Here is an 18816-nt window from a genome sequence, read left to right on the forward strand (position 1 = left end):
TTAATTTTGTTAACAGAATTTATTGTTCCTTCACACGTACAAGATGATCACAGTGCTCTACAGGCTCGAATTATTCAGATTAGGAACAATCTTCCAGCCATGGGAGACAAGATTCAAGAACTAAGGTTTTATTTTGCATAAAAATAATTAAAGCTGCTACATTGTCTGAATGTATTAGTATTTGACTTGTTTAAAATGTATTTCCATTAGTAAGTGGTGAATGGATGAGTTTGTAGTATTTTGAGGTGTATAAGAGCAGAGGAGGATAACTGGGGTAATTCACCCTATACGTTCCTCTTTTCCTTGCCATGAACTGCCTGATTTCTACTGTGATGAGTCACCCAATTATGTTCATAATATCTGGATCAAAATGTGAAACTTACATTCCTCAATTTAGTGTGAATCTATCTTCACAGAGGAGATACTGCACAGACACATGCCATTTGGCCTAACCAACTTATTGCCAGTGTTTATGCTCAATTGAGGCACCTCTCGTTTTTTTCTTATCAAAGCCTACCATCATTATCCTGCCTCTCACATGCTTATTCAGCTTCCCATTAAATGTGTCATTACTATTTTCTTCAATCATTCCCTGAGATGGCGAATTCTGCATTCTAATCACTCTGAGCAAAGAAGCTTCCTCTGAATTTCCTACTGGTTTTCCTGGACACTGTCTTATAGTGTATTTTATATGAGAGATAATGGAGTAGTGGCAATATCACTGGACCACTAACCCATGCTAAGGCTAATGCTCTTGGTGTGGAGATGCCAGCATTATACTGGGGTAAGCACAGTAAGTAGTCTCACAACACCAGGTTAAAGTCCAACAGGCTTATTTGGTAGCACAAGCTTTCAGAGTGTTGCTCCTCCTTCTCCTCACCTGAAGAAGGAGTGACACTCCAAAAGCTTGTGCTATCAAATAAACCTGTTAGACTTTTAGCCTGGTGTTGTGAGACTACTTACAATGCTCTTGGGCCAGGGGTTCAAATACCGCTTTGACAGCTGGTGAGAGTTAGTCTTAGTAGTGGTGACTGTGACGATATAATCGATTGTATTAAAAACACATCTGGTTTGCTATGTCCTTTAGGAAGAAAATCTGCCATCTTTGCCCAGTCTGGCCTACAAATGGGTCCAGACCCACAGCAGTGTTATTGACTCCTAATTGCCCTCTGAAATGATCCAGCAGGTTACTCAGTTCAAGGACAATTGGAAATGGACAACAAATACTCACCTTGCCAGTGACCACCCCCTAAGAATGGAAAAAATGATGACTACTTCCACAAATGTTTTCACTACAATAAAATCTTTCATAACTATAAAGATCACTGTCAAATCATTTCATGACCTATTTTCGAGAGAGAAGAGATTTGGCTTGTTAATCCTTGCCTAATATGTATACTGGTCCTTCCATATCCTATTAATAATATGGCAACCAGAACTGTATGCAATGCTCATGAGTGTGGTCTAACCAAGATTTGATACAGATTTAGTGTAATTTCTGAACTTTTCGGTCCTTTAATTAATTTATGCAAATAGATTACATTTTATTTACTGACTCTTAATAGAGTTTATCTTTATGCATCTTCTGCAGACTCAATGGTGTCAGCAGGACAACATCAGAAAGAGTATTTTGTTTTAATTACAAATTAATTAAATTAGCTTCATCTATTTAAACCAAAAATTAAGATTGTTTTAAGAAATTTGTTTGAATGCTATACCAGCTTTTAAAATGGATTTTTAAAATTACTGGCCATTTTTCACTTTGGAGAACAGAAAATTGATATTTCTCTTTAGTTTCAACATAAGAATAGTTCTCATTTTCTTCATATCAGTTAAGACAGGCATCACTATTGTGCCTATACAGACATGGGATGCCCGCTTCAGTAGCGAAATGACCTGGGAGTTGGAGTGCAGTCTATAGCTTTCGTTGTCAGTGCTTAGGCATTACTTTGCCATAGTTCCAACAGCAGAGGTGGTGGCCTCCAATTTTAGGGCCATTGTGTCTAGCCCCCATCCCCATTTGATTACATTCTCTATCACATACCTATATTCCACACTTCTGTAACTTTCAATTTATCTTTGTTCATCAACTTTAATATTAATGCAGGCTGATAAGAATTCCCATTCTGCTATTAACTGGATAATCGACTTGCGATGGTTGTAGAGAAAGCCAGGGATCAATACATAACATACAATACAGAAGAATCCAGATGTTAAATTTGAGGCTTTGAGCAACTGCAAAATCATTCTTGATGAAGGATAAGATACAAACAGCAGAGATTTGATACACTGAAGTCTATGGGAGCCCAGCCAGAATTGGAGCAATTGAACTGAGAGTGAAAGAGAAAATAAATACTATTCTAGAGTTTCAGTGGGTAATGGCCAAAGGTGGGATAAATACAGCCAGTGTTATAGGAGTAAGCTGTCTTGATGATGACAAATTAGAATTGGATTTTGAAAAATAAAGGCTTTAATTATAAATTTGCTTCTCAATATATTTGGCATTTGAAAATAAAAATACACAGTCTAAAACATACTTTCATAAAGATTGGGTGTACATTTGTATAATGTTTCAATTGTGTTTGCTACAGAGGGAATATTTTTGGAAACGGTGAGAAAAAGCCACCATCATGTACTGAGGATTCTGTATTTGAAGGAGCTGAACCATACCAGATTAGGGACATCAACATGGTTAGTACTGGGGATTTTTTTTTAAAACTGAGTGTGAGAGGAGAAATATTCCTTCCTTCCTTCCTTTCACATCTAAGTCAAATGCAGCACGGATCTGATTCCGATCAGATTATTCTACTTTTCCCTGTATGTTAATCCCAATCAGAGAAGTCTGTTTCCTGTAACAACTGTGAGTTTTGGATAAATGTGTAAATATTGGCAACACCACCACCTGGAAGTTCCCCTCCAAACCACACACTGTGCTGGGCTGTAATTATACCCCTGTTCCTTCACTATCACTAGATCAAAATCCTGGAACACTCTCACTAACAGAGTATAGCTACACCATACAGATTGCAGAGGTTCAAGAAGGCAAGTCACCACCTCCTCAAGGGCAATTAGGAATGGGTAATAAATGCTGGCCTGGTTAGTGACATCTATAAAAGCATAAAGAGAATGTACCAAATTACTAGCATCTATCATTGCCATTGAATCCGGGTTGAAAATGCCAAAGTTGACGAACTGTTACAATCCCTAGAGAGACCAATAGTCATGCCCACAAATAGCCTATTGGAAATGCAGTCAAGGTTAGGAAAACATATGGCAGAGATGCCAGAGGTAATGTGCAGCTTTCGCATGAGTCCTGGCATGTCTCAGGCACGTAAGCGCATGTACTCCTCTACGGTGAGGGTGGCACCTGCCATGGAGAGCTAGATTGAGCAATTGACACATACACACCCTGATCCTCACTCTATTGCTCTAGCTATTGATCCATATAGCAGTGGATTGGTGTGAGAGGGAAGAAGCACCTTGACCTCTCTCCAGGTACCCCTCCTCCTCAGGGAGAAAGGGAGGTGCCATGCAGACCCAGTTAGAGGAGAAGTGCGTACTGGCTGCCGTGGGGGCTTTGTCTCAGGACACGCCCAAAATGAATGGTGTCTCACCTCCCCTTATGACACTGAAGCCATTGCCTCCAGCAGGCAAGGCTGAAGCGGTTGCCCCTGCACCTGTGTGAACAGCCCCCAGGATGACAGAGCCGCCAAATTCTCAGATCCCCAGAGGATGTAGACCAAAGCAATGCGGGATCACAGTTAGTAGCCTGCTTCCACCTCAGTTGCTAAAGTCAGGTTCACACCAAGACAGAGTGATATGAGAAGAAACTTCTGAACTTCCGAGAGCACAAAGGTAACATGGGTGTTTTTACAAAATCATCTTGTCACACTCTATTCATGTGTGACTCATTATCTTCTTTAGAGACTTGATTAGTCAGAAATCTAACGTTCCAGCTATCCTTGTGTTTGGCTCTTATGGAATGTTTATTTCATTGTGTAGGAGACTGTGGTGTGTGTGTTTGCAGTCTGTCTTTATTTAACATTCGTGTGTCCATTTAGATGGTTGCCAACAAGGCCCGGGAGAGAAATCTGGGTCCATGCTTCTCCGATTTCCAGACTCCTTATTCCCATTTCACTGCTCCACCTTCCTGCCCCCTCCCCCAGTCATGCATGGTTTTTTTCTCCCTTTCAAGACTCACCAATTAATTCACTGAAAGGTCCCAGTAAAATTGTCACTCCCATTATTGGCATCTTGTTACAAATACCATCTGATATATATGCAGCAGGGGTCATTAAGATTAAAAGCAGCAATGATACAACACTGCTAGTTTGTGTGTGCTCTATAGGTGACCCCATTGTGACTATTAAACAAACCACAGTGTGCAAATTTGATCTTAACAGCGTTGTGCAATATTGTTTGCTATTTGTTATTTATGACATTGTGCAGACGATAACGGTAATTTCAGTAACTGCCTCATTAACATACACAGTACATTGCACCACATGTACATGGTGACAGGAAATTCATATGTACATGGGGAAAAGATTCAGCACTTGCAAGACAGATTGCAAGAAAATCTTTCCAATTTTTTTTTCATATATTTCAACTACTCTCTGTGTGGAGTGGAGGGGGAAGGAGGCTGCTGAATGATCAGTTCATGGTAGCTCTGGTGAAGTTGTGAGCTTTGTTGAAGTGCTCTTTCCCTGCACTGGTGTCATCACCTAGTCCGGGGAGGCTCGCTTTTGTCACCTGGATCCAGTCATCAGTCTGGGCAGGGGTCTTAAAGCTCAGGAAGTTGAGAGTTCCATGGTTCTCTGCACGTTATGGAAGTTCCCTGTGAAAGGAGCAAAGAGCTGCGTGATTCCTCATCTGTGGTCACCAAGCAGTTGTACATTTTACAGACTGGAATCCCAAGCAGTTCACACCTGCCACTGTGTGAAAAAGGAGAAGTGTGATCTGGCAACCTGTGTCCGTGGGTTTTATCCACACCGCTACTGAACGGAGAGATTTTCTGCTTCTCTCATTGTACAATACTCCACGTTGATCTCTTCCTCCCACTTCGGAGCTACAGTCCTGCTTTTTGTAAAGAACCAGCTACAGTGGACCCTGTTAATCTGGAAATGTGCATGTCATTATTCCCCCCCCCCCCCCCCCCCCCCCGAACCTAGCCCGATCCCATCAAGATCTCGCCTCTGTTTCCAGACCTTTCCCAAACTACCGTTAGGGATTCTATTAGATCCGATGACCTGCTCTCTGAGACCTTTGCATATCCCTGCCTCTAGACTGGACCTTCTCTCTTATCCATTTGAACTCTCTGCTTTTTTCCTTCTGAACCCAACACCATGACTTCTACATTCCAGCTCCTGCCTGGTTAATTCACCCGCCCACCATGTTTCCCACTCCCAGAGCCTTCATTGAAGTCCAACCAATATTTCAGAAGTTCATCTTGTCTTTAATCCCTCTGTAAAATGGGAACTGTTAGGAAGCAAATTCTAAAATAATTGACCACATTTAAAACTAAATAAATGAAAGAAATTGACAGGGTGTAAAGGTAGGAATGAAAATCTTTTTTATTGTTGGTGATGCTGTAATGCTAGGTGAAATATCTTGTTGATCAGGCCAGCACCTTTGTGGAAATCTGGTTGGATTGTAACTGTTCCTACTTGAATCATAGGAACATATGTAACATGAAATACTACATGTTGGATGACTATAGTGACTTATAGCTGATTAGGGTGATCTCAAACTAATGTTAACTGAGGAATTAAATAATGATGTTAGCTACATTACAATGGCCATGTTTTCTCCTTTGTACCAATAAGCTGCGTGTTCAAACCCCTTTCTCGAGACTTGAGCACAAGTTCTGGCCAATTCAAAGGGATTGCAGCACAATTGGAGATTCTGTCATTCAGATACCATGTTAAACTGAGGCCCTATCTGTCCTGCCTGATGGATGTAAAGGATACCATGGAATTTTCAAAGAAAAACAGAGTTTTCAGTTCTGGTTAACATGTAGCTCTAAGCCAACATCGCTTAATCAGATAATCCTGGTCAACTATCTCAATGCTGTCAGTAGGATCAGTGGCTTTTCGTAACTTGGCTGCTAACTTTGCCTGTAGTACAATATTGACTACAATTCAGAAGTCGTAATATGTGTAATATAAATGCAAGTCTTTTTTCCTTTAATTCATTACTGGCAGATGAACTTCATAGAATCCCTGCAGTGCAGAAGGAGGCTATTTGGCCCATCAAATCTGCATCAACCACAATCCACCCAGGCCATATCCCCATAACCCCGTGCATTTACCCTAGCTAGTCCCCATGACACTAAGGGGCAATTTAGCAAGGCCAATCCACCTAACTAGAATGTCTTTGGTCTGTGAGAGGAAACCGGAGCACCCGGAGGAAACCTATGCAGACATGGGCAGAATGTGCAAAATCCACACAGACAGTGACCCAAGCCAGGAATCAAACCGGGGTTCCTAGTGTTGTGAGGAAGCAGTGATAACCACTGTGCTGCCCAGTTTTCCAGGCCAACTGACTGCAATGAATATTGTCAAGGAAAAATAACAGAGCTTCCACTAAGCAGAACACTGTGCATGGTAATGTGCAGCGTTTTGGCTAAAATAGTGCTTTTGGAAATAAAACCCTGTATTAATTGAGGTTTATAATTAGGTTAACCAAGGTTATTGCATTTACTATCATATTCAGAAATCCATTACCCACATTTGCTTGAAACTTCAGTACTTTCCAGGTTGGTCCATAACTGGATGAATAACTCTTATTCTGGTCCATTGTGTGAAACAAAATCTCCTTTGTTGTGAAACATGTGCTAATCACAAATAATTTTCATCCATTTGTATTATTAAAACATGACTCCTAGGAGTTCATCATTTTGAACAATGATGAATGTCCTAATAATTTAATAAAAAATGAAACCTGACAAAATCTTACATGCAATAGCCTTAGAACTGAGAATTTGGTAACATCTGAGTTGGTTATAAAAACTGTAACTATGTTTTCTACCTTTAGGTTCACTCAATACTTGATGACATGGTGGAGACATTGATGGATGACTATATCCGAAAAGTTCCAGATGGAATGGATTCTTTCACTGCTGAGTATCCTTTTGTATTCCTGGATTGCAATAGTTCATATGAGGATACTTGTTACAGTGAGCTCTCCTGTATTGAACGACTTGTCTTCAGTCCTATTATTATCTCATCTGATCTGACCATGATCCAATTTCTAACATTGACCTCTGATGGAAAACATTACCTGCTACAATCTCTGTAGAACCTGATGATTTGAAAAAATAAATTTGAATTTCCAGTTAATAGCGGAATAGCTGACATGGCAAGATTTCACACTTTTAAGCCTTTACTGTAACAAAAGATTAAAAGTGCTATTGACTAAACAATCTTCGAAGGCAATTTATACTTCAAACTACAAAACAGAACATTCCACTTTTTGTTTTAGAACACCAATAACACATTTAATTTTATATACTTTGCACTATCCTTTAAGTAGACACTTAATTCTCCCAAAACCAGTCCAAGTTGATTCTTAGCTCCTGAGAGTTTACTTCTTTTCCTTTCTCAGCCTGGAAACTTATACTCTCAGAACCATCTTTCGTGGTTAGATTTTTTTTCCAACAGAAATTCAGAACACAAGCTAGACGAATCTTCTAGTCCCATTTTAACTCCTCTTGAATTTGGTCTTTTGAATCTGTGTGTGTGAGCTCTCACCCCTATTACTGAGTGGTGAACCACAACATCTTGTTGCCCATAACTGCTCTCCTCCCCACTCCTTGCAGGCTAGCCTTGTTAGCAAGTTTTCAGGGATACCTAAGACCCTTTTCTATTCCTATAATGAAGTGAATCACATGGGCTTTGTATCCAGGTAGAAAGCTAATTAGCTATCCTTGAGATCACAACTCTTTTGGAAGTAAGTGAAGTTTAAAGCACAAGTTTTTAAAAGACAACACCCTCAACGCTTTCCTGGGACATTGGAGATTCGCATAGTATCTAAGTTAACACACAGGCTGCTATGGTTGTCTCCAAGTATAAACGCCTTGTACCTTTTTGCCAGTAAACAATTTTTCCTTTAATCTCCTAACAATTAAACTGCCTGGTCTTGCTGTCAGACAGAATTCAGAACAGGGCACATGACCCCTTTAATTTTACTTTAAATTATAGATATAGACCCAAAGCACAATAATTTTATAAACCTCATAATCCCAGTACTTAGCTCCACCATTGAAAATGGGTGACAGTAATGCTTTTACCCCTGTTTATCTGCAAACAATATATTTCAAACACTAATAGACCAATTTCAACAGAATTTGGTATGCAGGTAGGGTATGGCTCAAGGAAGAATTTATTAGTTTCTGGTGAAGATTCAGATCCTGGAGTTTTTAAATGATCCTTTAATATTGGAAGATTTGGTGAACTGACCTTTATTTAAGAATGTGTGATGCCCCTGAATGGAGGAACAGTGCATAGAATCCCTACAGTGCTGCAGAATCACTTTCACACAGTGAGTCAGTGCTTGATGATTGCTTCAATTCCACACCAGTCCTTCTGCTGCATGTGTGAGGGTTTAGACTTGTATATTTCTCAAGTCAAATTTTCAAGAACTGTGCTGCCACCTCAGGAAAATCCAACTGATCACATCATTAAGTGGTGAGATCAATTCGGTGAACGTAATTGAAGTTGTTATAATATTATAATATTTAATTAGGCAAACATGTCTAGTGTATTCCTCAGGTGTAACCCATTTCTGAATGATGAATGGACTGGGTAGTTAGCAGCAAATCTTGGATCATATCATTTTCTACCACATTTATGCTAGAGTTAATGGAGAATAATTTGATTCTGTGTTTTTAACTGCATTTTTCCTATTGCTTTGTTGTTTTTAATTTTCAAGCTGCACACACTTGTATTAATTTTGAACATAACAGCCGGAACTTTACCGGCTTGCCCACCACAGGAATCAGAGCGGGTGAGGGGCGGCATATGGGAAGGTCCGTTGACCTTGGGCGTGATTTTACAGTTACATAGAACACTACAGCACAAACAGGCCCTTTGGTCCACGAGTTGCGCCGATCACATCAACACCTACCAATCCATAGACCTATCTATAACCCCCAATCCCACTAAATCCCATATACTCATCCAGAAGTCGGGATGAGCAAGGCTGTAAAATCCCATCCAACATTTATATCTATAACAAATGGACCATCTCTGTCCTTAGCATTCTTATCCATTGAAGTAAATCTGTAAAGTGTTGTACTTGACTTATTTTCCAGGTATTGACTCTGTCCTTTTGTACTTTGTAATGAATAACCAATTAATTCAGTGATGTATTATGAATCATGGAATAGCTGTTAGAAAAGCAGCAGTAAGGGTTATTTTAGTTTGTATTTGCCTGCAAGCTAGGATCCTTTGTTCACCCAGACGGAAGAGAACACAATGGGCTGGATTACACAACAAGAGTGGGCTCCACTTGGCCAACTAGCCCCACTTTAATTTTTTGGCCAATGATCCTTTAATTTTTAAGAGATATCTGGATGGCTACTTGAATAAGGTGGGAATAGAGCAATATGGACCATGAAAGGGCAGAAGATATTTTCTTTTGTTTCGTCTGGGCATCATGCTCAACACAGGCTCGGAGGGCCAAAGGACCTGTTCCTGTGCTATGAACATAGGAATTAGGAGTGAGAGTAGGCAATTCAGCTCTTCGAGCCCACTCCATCATTCTATATGATCATGGCTGATCTCCATCTCATCCTAATTCCACTTCCCTGCCTTTTCCCCATAGCCCTTTATCCTGCTTTTGATCAAATATTTATCTCTTTCTTGAATCCATTGATTCTGCATCCACTGCAGTCTGGGGCAGTGAGCTCCATAGATTCATAATCCTCTGTGAGAAATAGCTTCTCTTATCTCTGTCTTGAACCGCACCCCCCCGCTTAACTCTACAAAAATGATTTCTTGTCCTCGACTGTCCTAGAAAGGGGAACATTTGGTTAACGTTTACTTTATCAATCCTGTTGAGTATTTTATATACCTCAATCAAATCCCCCCTCATTCTTCTGTACTCCAATGGGTACAAGCCCAATTACTCAAACACAGCCCTTTAAACCTGGCATCAATCGAGTGAGCCTCTTCTGAACCACCTATACTTTTCTTTGTTCTTAATTAATGTGAGGCATTTTCTGTCCGTCTCCGCAAGAAAGACCTGCCTCATAGACAATCGGTGTCACATCCGGATTGGTGGCCACAGCCAGCATTGTAGGACGCTATGGAGGAAGAGGAACCCTGTATGCCTCAAAACCCAGATAGGTCTGGCTTTGCACTTGGGCCAGGTTGGCTGGGTGCTGAGGGGGAGTGGGGGGGTTGGTGTTGGAGATGGTGGGGGACAGCAAGGGTGCTGGAGGGACAATTTGATCAGTGAGATTGGGGTTGTGGGTCAGGGAGGGGTGAGGAGATGGACCCTAGGAAGCAACATTGTGGGGATGGGAGTCTCCAATTGGCATAGGAAACTTGGGAAGGAGGTAGGCCCCATCACCTTTCACTGATCAACAACCCTGCTGGGCTACATGTGGGGCTTCTACGGGCTTCTACCTCTGCACATTAAATTAGAGCAGCAGCAAGATGGGGCTTTTAGGTATTCATTGTCCACTTAAGGTCTTCGATTGGACCATGGGTAGGTGACGTAGCTGATGCCTCCACTGCCACCTGTACAATTATGATGGAGAGGGCAGGCTGATAGTGGGTACACTGCTGATGGCACTGTGCCCAAATTTGTGGGTCCACCCACTTGTTTTCCCATCTATGTTCCAGAAAATTCAGTTCATTCTTCATGCACCTGAGTCCCTCTGTCAGTGAATCAATTCAACATAAGTTTGGCTTTCTTTCACCTTCCATTATATTGCTCAATGTGTTGGAGAAATAGGACAAAAGCAGCTTTAAAAAGGAAGGAGCCGAGAAAAATAATGAAACCTGACAATATAGATCTTTTAACAGATTCCAAGATGCTTCATGGGAGCACTTTGAAATATTTAACACTGAGACACATTAGGCGATGCTCAGATAGATGACCAAAAGATTGGTAAAAGAGGTACATTTTGAGGAATTTTTTAAATAAAATTATTTCACAGGATGTGGCTGTTGTTAGCAAGACCAGCATTATCCATAATTGCCTTGAGAACGTGGTGGTGAACTTTTGTGGTCCATATGTTCTATGTACGCCCACAGTGCTTAGGGAGGGAATCCAGGATTTTGATCCAACGACAGTGAAGGAATGATGATATTCTGTCTCCATAGAATCCATACAGTCCATTAGTTTTAAGATAGCTATGAAGAAAGATAGGTCTGACCCACAAGTTAAAATTCTAAATGGGGCAAGGCCAATTTTGATGGTATCAGACAAGAGCTTTCAAAGTTAATTGGGGGGGTCTGTTGGCAGGCAAAGTGGGAGGTTTTCAAAAGTGTGTTAACCAGTGTTCAGGGTAAGCACATTCCTTTTAGAGTGAAGGGCAAGGCTAGTATAAGTAAGGATCCTGGATGACTCAGGATATTGAGGTCCTGGTCAAGAAAAAGGAGGCATATGACATGCTTAGGAGCTGGGATCAAGTGGATCACTTGAAGAGTATGGGGGTGTTGAAGTAGAGTTAAGAAAGAAATCAGGAGGGCAAAGAGGGGACACAAGATTGTTTTGGCAGATAAGGCAAAGAAGAATCTAAAGAGATTCAACAAATACATAAAGACAAAAGAGTAACTAGGGAGACATTCGGGCCTCTTAAGGATCAATAAGGTCATCAGTGTGCAGATTCACAAGAGATGGGTGCGATCCTAAATGAATATTTCTGATCCAAATTTACTGTTGAGAAAGGCATGGATGTTAGGGGACTTGGGGAAATGAAGTGTGATGTCTTGAGGAGTGTACATAGAGAAGGAGGTGCTGGAAGTCTTAAAGTGCATCTAGGTAAATAAATCCCTGGTGATGAAGTGTATCCCAAGACATTGTGGGAGGCTAGGGAGAAAATTGCGAGTCCCCTTGCAGAGATATTTGAATCATCAACAGCCACAGGTGGGGTGCCTGAAGATTGGAGGGTGGCAAATGCTGTGTGTTTGTTTAAAAAGGGCTGCAGGGAAAAGCCTGGGAACTACAGGCCAGTGAGCTTCACATCTGTAGTGGATAAGTTGTTGGAAGATATTCTGAGAGACAGGATCTACAGGCATTTAGAGAGACAAGGACTGATTAGGACAGTCAGCATGGCTTTGTGAGTGGAAAATCATGTCTCACAAATTTGATTGAGTTTTTGAAGGGCTAACCAAGAAGGTGGATGAGGGCAGTGCAGTTGATGTTGTTGACATGGACTTTAGCAAGACCTTTGAAAAGGTACTGCATGGTCGGTTGTTGCGTAAGATTAAATCTCATGGGATCCAAGATGAGGTATCCAAATGGATACAAAATTGGCTTGATGACAGAAGTCAGAGGATGGTTATAGAGGGTTGTTTTTCAAACTGGAGGCCTGTGACCAGCAGTGTGCCTCAGGAATAGGTGTTGGGTCTACTGTTATTTGTCATTTATGTTAATATTTTGGGTGAGAATATAGAAAGCGTGGTTAGTAAGTTTGCAGTTGACACCAAGATTGGTGGCATAGTGGACAGTGAAGAAGGTTATCTCAGATTGCAATGGGATCTTGATCAGTTGGGCCAGTGGACTGACGAATAGCAGATGGAGTTTAATTTAGATAAATGCAAGGTGATGCATTTGGGTCGATTGAACCAGGGCAAGACTTACTCAGTTAATGGTAGGGCGTTGGAGAGAGTTATAGAACAAAGGATTGAGGGGATGCCCATTCATAGCTCATTGAAATTGGAGTTACAGGTAGATGGGGTGATGAAGAAGGCATTCGGCATGCTTGGTTTCATTGGTCAGAACATTGACGTCTTGTTGAAGCTGTACGAAACATTGGTAAGGCTACACTCGGAATATTATATATAGTTCTGGTCACCCTATTATAGAAAAGATATTATTCAGCTAGAAAGAGTGCAGAAAAGATTTACTAGGATGCTACTGGGACTTGATGGCTTGAGTTATAAGAAGAGGCTGGATAGATGATACTTTTTTCTCTGGAGAGTAGGAGGCTGAGGGGTGGTCTTAGAGATCTATAAAATAATGAGGGCATAGATCAGCTAGATAATCAATATCTTTTCCCAAAGGTAGGGGAGTCTAAAACTAGAGGGCATAGAGGCTTAAGATGAGAGGGGAGAGATACAAAAGTGTCCAGAGGGGCAATTTTTCGCACAGAGGGTTTCAAATGTCTGGAACGAGCTATGAGGTAGTAGTAGAAGTGAGTACAATTTTGTCTTTTAAGAAGCATTTAGATAGTTACAGAGTAAGATGGCTATCGAGGGATATGGGACTAACTTAGTCGTTTGGAAAAAAAAGGGCAGCATGGACAAGTTGGGCCGAAGGGCCTGTTTCCATGCTGTAAACCTCTGATTCTATGACTCATACAATGCAGAAGGAGGCCATTCGGCCCATTGAGTCTGCACTGACCACAATCCCTACCCAGATCCTATTCCAGTAACCCCGTACATTTACCCTGCTAATCTCCTGAAACTAAGGTTAATTTAGCTTGGCCAATCAACTGAACCTGCACATTTATGAACTGTGGGAGGAAACTGGAGCACCTGGAGTAAATCCACGCAGATACAGGGAGAATGTGCAAACTCCACATAGACTGTGAACTGAGGCCAGAATTGAACCTGTGTCCCTGGCACTTTGAGGCAGCAGTGCTAACCACTGTGCCGCCATGCTGCCTATTTCCAATCAGTGTGGCTTGGCAGAGGGCTTGCAGGTGGTGGTGTTCCCGTGTACCTGCTGCCCTTGTCTTTCACGGAGGTAAAGTTGATGGGTCTGGGAAGTGCTATGGAAGGATGCAGTGCATCTTGTTGATGGTACCCATTGCTGCTACTGTGAGTCAGTGATGGAGGGAGTGAATTTTGGAGCTGATAGTTGAAAATGGTGGATAATGAAGTGGCTTTGTCGTGGATGGTGTTGAGCTTTTGTGTGTGGGTGAAGCTGCACTCATCCATGCAAGTGGAGAGTATTCCATCATACTCCTGACTTGTGCCTTATAGATGGTGGACAGGCTTTGCAGAGTCAAGAGATAAGTGGGCGGCACGGTAGCACAGTGGTTAGCACTGCTGCTTCACAGCTCCAGGGTCCTGGGTTTGATTCCCAGCTTGGGTCACTGTCTGTGTAGAGTTTGCACATTCTCCTCATGCCTGTGTGGGTTTCCTCCGGGTTCTCCGGTTTCCTCCCACAGTCCAAAGATGTGCGGGTTAGGTTAATTGGCCATGCTAAAACTGCACCTTATTGTCCTAAAATGCTTAGGTTAGAGGGATTAGCAGGTAAAATATGTAGGGATATGGGGGTAGGGCCTGGGCGGGTTTGTGGTCGGTGCAGACTTGATGGGCTGAAGGGCCTCTTTCTGTACTGTAGGGTCCTATGATTCTATGAAGTTACTTTCTGCAGAGTTCCCAACCTCTGATCTGTTCTTATAACCACAGTATTTATATGGCTGGTCCAGTCTTTCGTCAATGTTGATAGTGGGGGATTCAATGATGATAATGCCAAGGAAAGATGATTGGATTCTCTTTTGTTGGAGATGGTCATTGCCTGACCCTTTTGTGGCATGAATGTTACTTGCCATTTATCAGTTTAAGCCTGAATGATGTTCTGGTCTTGCTGCCACGGACAAGAACTGCTTCAGTATCTGAGTTGTGAATGGTGCTGAGGCTTGGTGCAAGTTAGAATTGATAGCAGAATTTTGGCTAAACTGTGTGTGGATTCTGCAAGATAGGAGGCTTGTTTAACTTAATTAGAAATCTTTTTTTTCTCTTGACTGTAATTAATGCAAGTAATATTGATTATTGAGCTTCATCCAGTTATGGACCAACTGGAAAGTATTGAGGTACCAAGCAAATGTGAGCAATGGATTTCTGCATGTGATGGTAAATGCAATAACCTTGGTTAATCTAATTATAAACCTCAATTAATGCAGGGTTTTACTTCCGAAAGCACTAACCTAGCCTAACGCTGCACGTTACCATGCACAGTCTTCTGCTTAGTGGAAGCTCTGCTGTTTTTCCTTGACAATATCCATTGAAGTCAGTTGGCATTGAAAACTGCACAAGAAGCTGACAAAGTAATGAAGGAAGTAATGATGGATAGAGTTATCAATCTGATTATGGAGCAATTTGTTTTGGAGGTGAGTTTAAAACTGAAACATCAATTCTGCAGGACACTGTCCTGAACTTGCTGCGTCAGTAGAATATACCTAAATTACAAAGGGAGGTGATCACCCATATCACTGTGGGTACATCCCAATTCTGGGTTACCCACCACTTAAAATTTGAATAGCAGGTTAGGGGTAAAGATTCACGTTCTAATCAGTAATCTGTAAACTGTCTGTGCTGTTATATGCTCTGTCTGAGGCCAGAACTCTCCATTCACCTGACGAAGGGGCAAACCCCGAAAGCTTGCGAGTTTACTATCAAATAAATCGGTTGGACTTAAACCTGGTGTTGTCAGACTTCTTACTGTGTTTACCCCAGTCCAACGCCGGCATCTCCACATCATTACCCAATGTCACCAGAGAATAAGGTGCATGCCCAACACTGCTTGGAGGGATTGGAGGTGGGGGTTGCATGTATGGGGGCTGTTGGGTTGCTTGTTTAACTTAGGACCTCTCCCATCTGCTTATGCCTGTCTAAAATGTGGTGTGTCTCCACTATAAACCAGGTCCCCAAATGAGTCAGAGAAAGCAAAGCTCCTGATACAAGAGGCTCTGCACAGTCTGTGTGTGCCTCATGACATTTGCCTTGCAATGGTGATCAGAGATATCATCACTAACAAAGCAGGGTGGAAAATGTTGACCTATTTGTTTCCTTTATCTTTGTCCAATGGTTCTTGTTGGTCTCCTGTCAGAGATATGATGGTGAGCCACTGAGAGAACACAGAGTTTACGTCCGATATCACTAATGACTAAAGCAGAGTGTGAAAATATGCTTACGTTTTAGAAAGCGTTAATATTATGCAGAAAAACATTGCATCAGTTTATTTTTTAAAAGCCTATGGGTGTAATTTTGTGTGGTGACAGCTGATTTTGGAGATTGCCACCTCCACCACCCCTTCCCCTAACCTGCCGGTGTAATGTGTAACTTGCCGGGAACTCGCACCATTGGATCGTCATTAACTATGCACAGGCAAGTATTGGGAACTGATTTGTCTGCTTGCTGTCAGCAGTCGGGCTCTAAGGTCCGGGCGTCATGTTTAAATGCCAGTCCAATAGATCCATCTCAGTCTATCCAACCCACCTGTCTTCAGAACAGATGCAGAGACGTCTTCCAGCTACAAGAAGAAAGCTGAAAGACTCAATGACCAACACCCACCCATCTCTTGTTTCTACTGCTGCTCCTAATTTGAATGTTCACTGAAGGACATAGGGAAGCAGTTGGGTTTCTTACCCAGTCCAGCAGCTTTAATGACGTTCCATTTCCCCCTGATGCCAGCTTGTATTTGTTACTTTATTCAAAATCATTCTCACTTTAACCAATTATCACTCCACTAAACCAGTTTTGTTCAGTTCACTGGAGGAACCAACTATAATCCTAAAATTAAACTCTACAATCAGGAAAGAGAAATGCAAACTAATCGCAATGGAAAGAATCTTTAATTCTAAAATGACAACGTCATTCAAAACCACCACTTCAACATAATTGTACATATTTTAAATGTTTTTCATTGATTATGACATTTGGAGATAACTTGTTTGTTTCAGCGTTGATATTTCCAAGAATAGTCTTGGAAAAACGTGCGATGGAACAGAAACCATTCTGAATGTTAATTTTGAATGTTTTGTGCTTGTATAATATGTTTGTGCATACACTCTTCCCTCTAGCTTAAGGAATGTCAATAATATGTCACAGATTTTGGCAGCTGAATACATGTTTAGAGTAAGTGTTTATCGTGCAATTCTTAAACTAATTGCTCGAGCTGATGAGAATTTATTGGGTGCCTCGTGTTAACCCAGATAGGCAGATGTTATTTTCAGATAACGACGTTAGGAATAAATCTGCATGTATCTTTTAAATCAAGAGACAAAATAAATCCCCATCCAAAACTGGAAGTACTTAACCAAGCCAAATGTTTTATTGCAATGCTTAACTAGATATCAGTACCCTAATATTTAATAAACTCTCGTATAGAATAGTGCAACTAACCATGTAAAAGTATAAACAGCAATAGAGGTATATCGAAACTCAGCACACGTGGAAACACTCAGAATTTCCAAATAGATACAAACCACTTGTGTTTGGTGGTATATGTTCCATTAAACTTAGATTCATTTATTAAAATGTTGCACATGTATGTATTTCCTGTCTATAAACATCACTACCTGGTATTTTTAAGTTAACATTCATAGAGGAAGCTTTGATATAAACAGGAGAAAATTCGGTGTAAACGTTTCATTATTTCTTTGTGAACAATTCAGTCAAATCACTTGAAAGGCTTTTCGACTCATCATCTGCCACTATTCCCCTCCTCTTCTTTGGTTCTATTCCCAAAGGCAGGTCCAGCCAACCGTGCCTTGTAGGACAAGGAAGTAGGTCCCACACCCACCCGAGCCCAGACAGGAAGTGACCTCTGTGCTGTTGGCACCAATCCTTTCCATAATAGCCATCCAACCAAATGGTGCCTTTATCCCCACAAGACCTTCTCCATTATTTCCCAGGAATTGACATGTCTTATATCCACCCTGTTAAGTCCTCTCTGATTTTGATTTGATTTGTTATTATCACTTGTATTAGTATACAGTGAAAAATATTGTTTCGTGCATGCTATACAGACAAAGCATATCGTTCATTGAGAAGGAAAGGAGTGGGTGCAGAAGGTAGTGTTACAGTCATAGCTAAGGTGTAGAGAAAGGTCATCTTAGTGTGAGGTAGGTCCATTCAGAAGTCTGATGGCAATAGGGAAGAAGCTGTTCTTGAATCGGTTGGTATATGACCTCAGACTTTTGTATCTTTTTCGGATGGAAGAAGGTGGAAAAGAGTATGTCAGAGGTGTGTGGGGTCCTAAATTATGCTGGCTTCTTTTGGAGGCAGCAGGAAGTGTAGACAGAGTCAACGACTCTGAATCTTATATATAGAACATAGAAAAACTACAACACAAACAGGTCCTTCAGCCCACAAGATGCGTCAAACATGTCCCTACCTACTAGGCTTACCTATAACCCTCTATCTTACAAAGTCCCCCTATCAAATCCGCCTCCACCACCACTGCCGCAGCCGATTCAATAAGATTGCCTCTCATTTCTAAACTTCATGGATGTAATGCCAACCTGCTCAACCTTTCCTCATGAGATAATCTCTTCATCCTAGAAATCAGCTGAGAGAAGCTTCTCTCAACAATAATGTAAGTATATGCTTTCTTAAGTAAGAAGATCAAAACTGTACGCAATACCTCAGATGTGGTCTAATCAAGATCCTGTCCAGCTGCAGCAACAATCCCTATTTTTATATTCCATTGCAGTGAACACCAACATTCCATTTGTCTCTCTAATTACTTGTTGTACCTGCATACTAGTTTATTGTGATTTGTATACCAGGACACCCAGTTCTCTCTGTATCCTAGAGTTTTCCAATCTCTTTCCATTCAAATAATATTCTAACTTTCAATTCTTCCTGCCAAAGTGGACAAGTTCAAGTTTTCCCATGGTATAGTTAT

The 18816-nt window shown here is 41.3% G+C and overlaps 1 protein-coding gene across 1 annotated transcript in view; it reads left to right on the forward strand.

Moving 5' to 3' along the window:
* LOC145349702 (uncharacterized) overlaps positions 1–18816 on the forward strand; it is a 61952-nt gene that overhangs the window by 14644 nt on the left and 28492 nt on the right. Inside the window, exons 5-8 of the mRNA XM_080198236.1 lie at positions 17–125; positions 2592–2691; positions 7036–7124; positions 15196–15295. Coding sequence (XP_080054362.1) covers positions 17–125; positions 2592–2691; positions 7036–7124; positions 15196–15295 — 398 coding nt within the window. The remainder of the gene's footprint in view (positions 1–16; positions 126–2591; positions 2692–7035; positions 7125–15195; positions 15296–18816) is intronic.

Source organism: Carcharhinus amblyrhynchos, chromosome 1 (assembly GCF_965287045.1).
Source record: "Carcharhinus amblyrhynchos chromosome 1, sCarAmb.v2.hapA, whole genome shotgun sequence".
Lineage (NCBI taxonomy): Eukaryota > Metazoa > Chordata > Chondrichthyes > Carcharhiniformes > Carcharhinidae > Carcharhinus > Carcharhinus amblyrhynchos.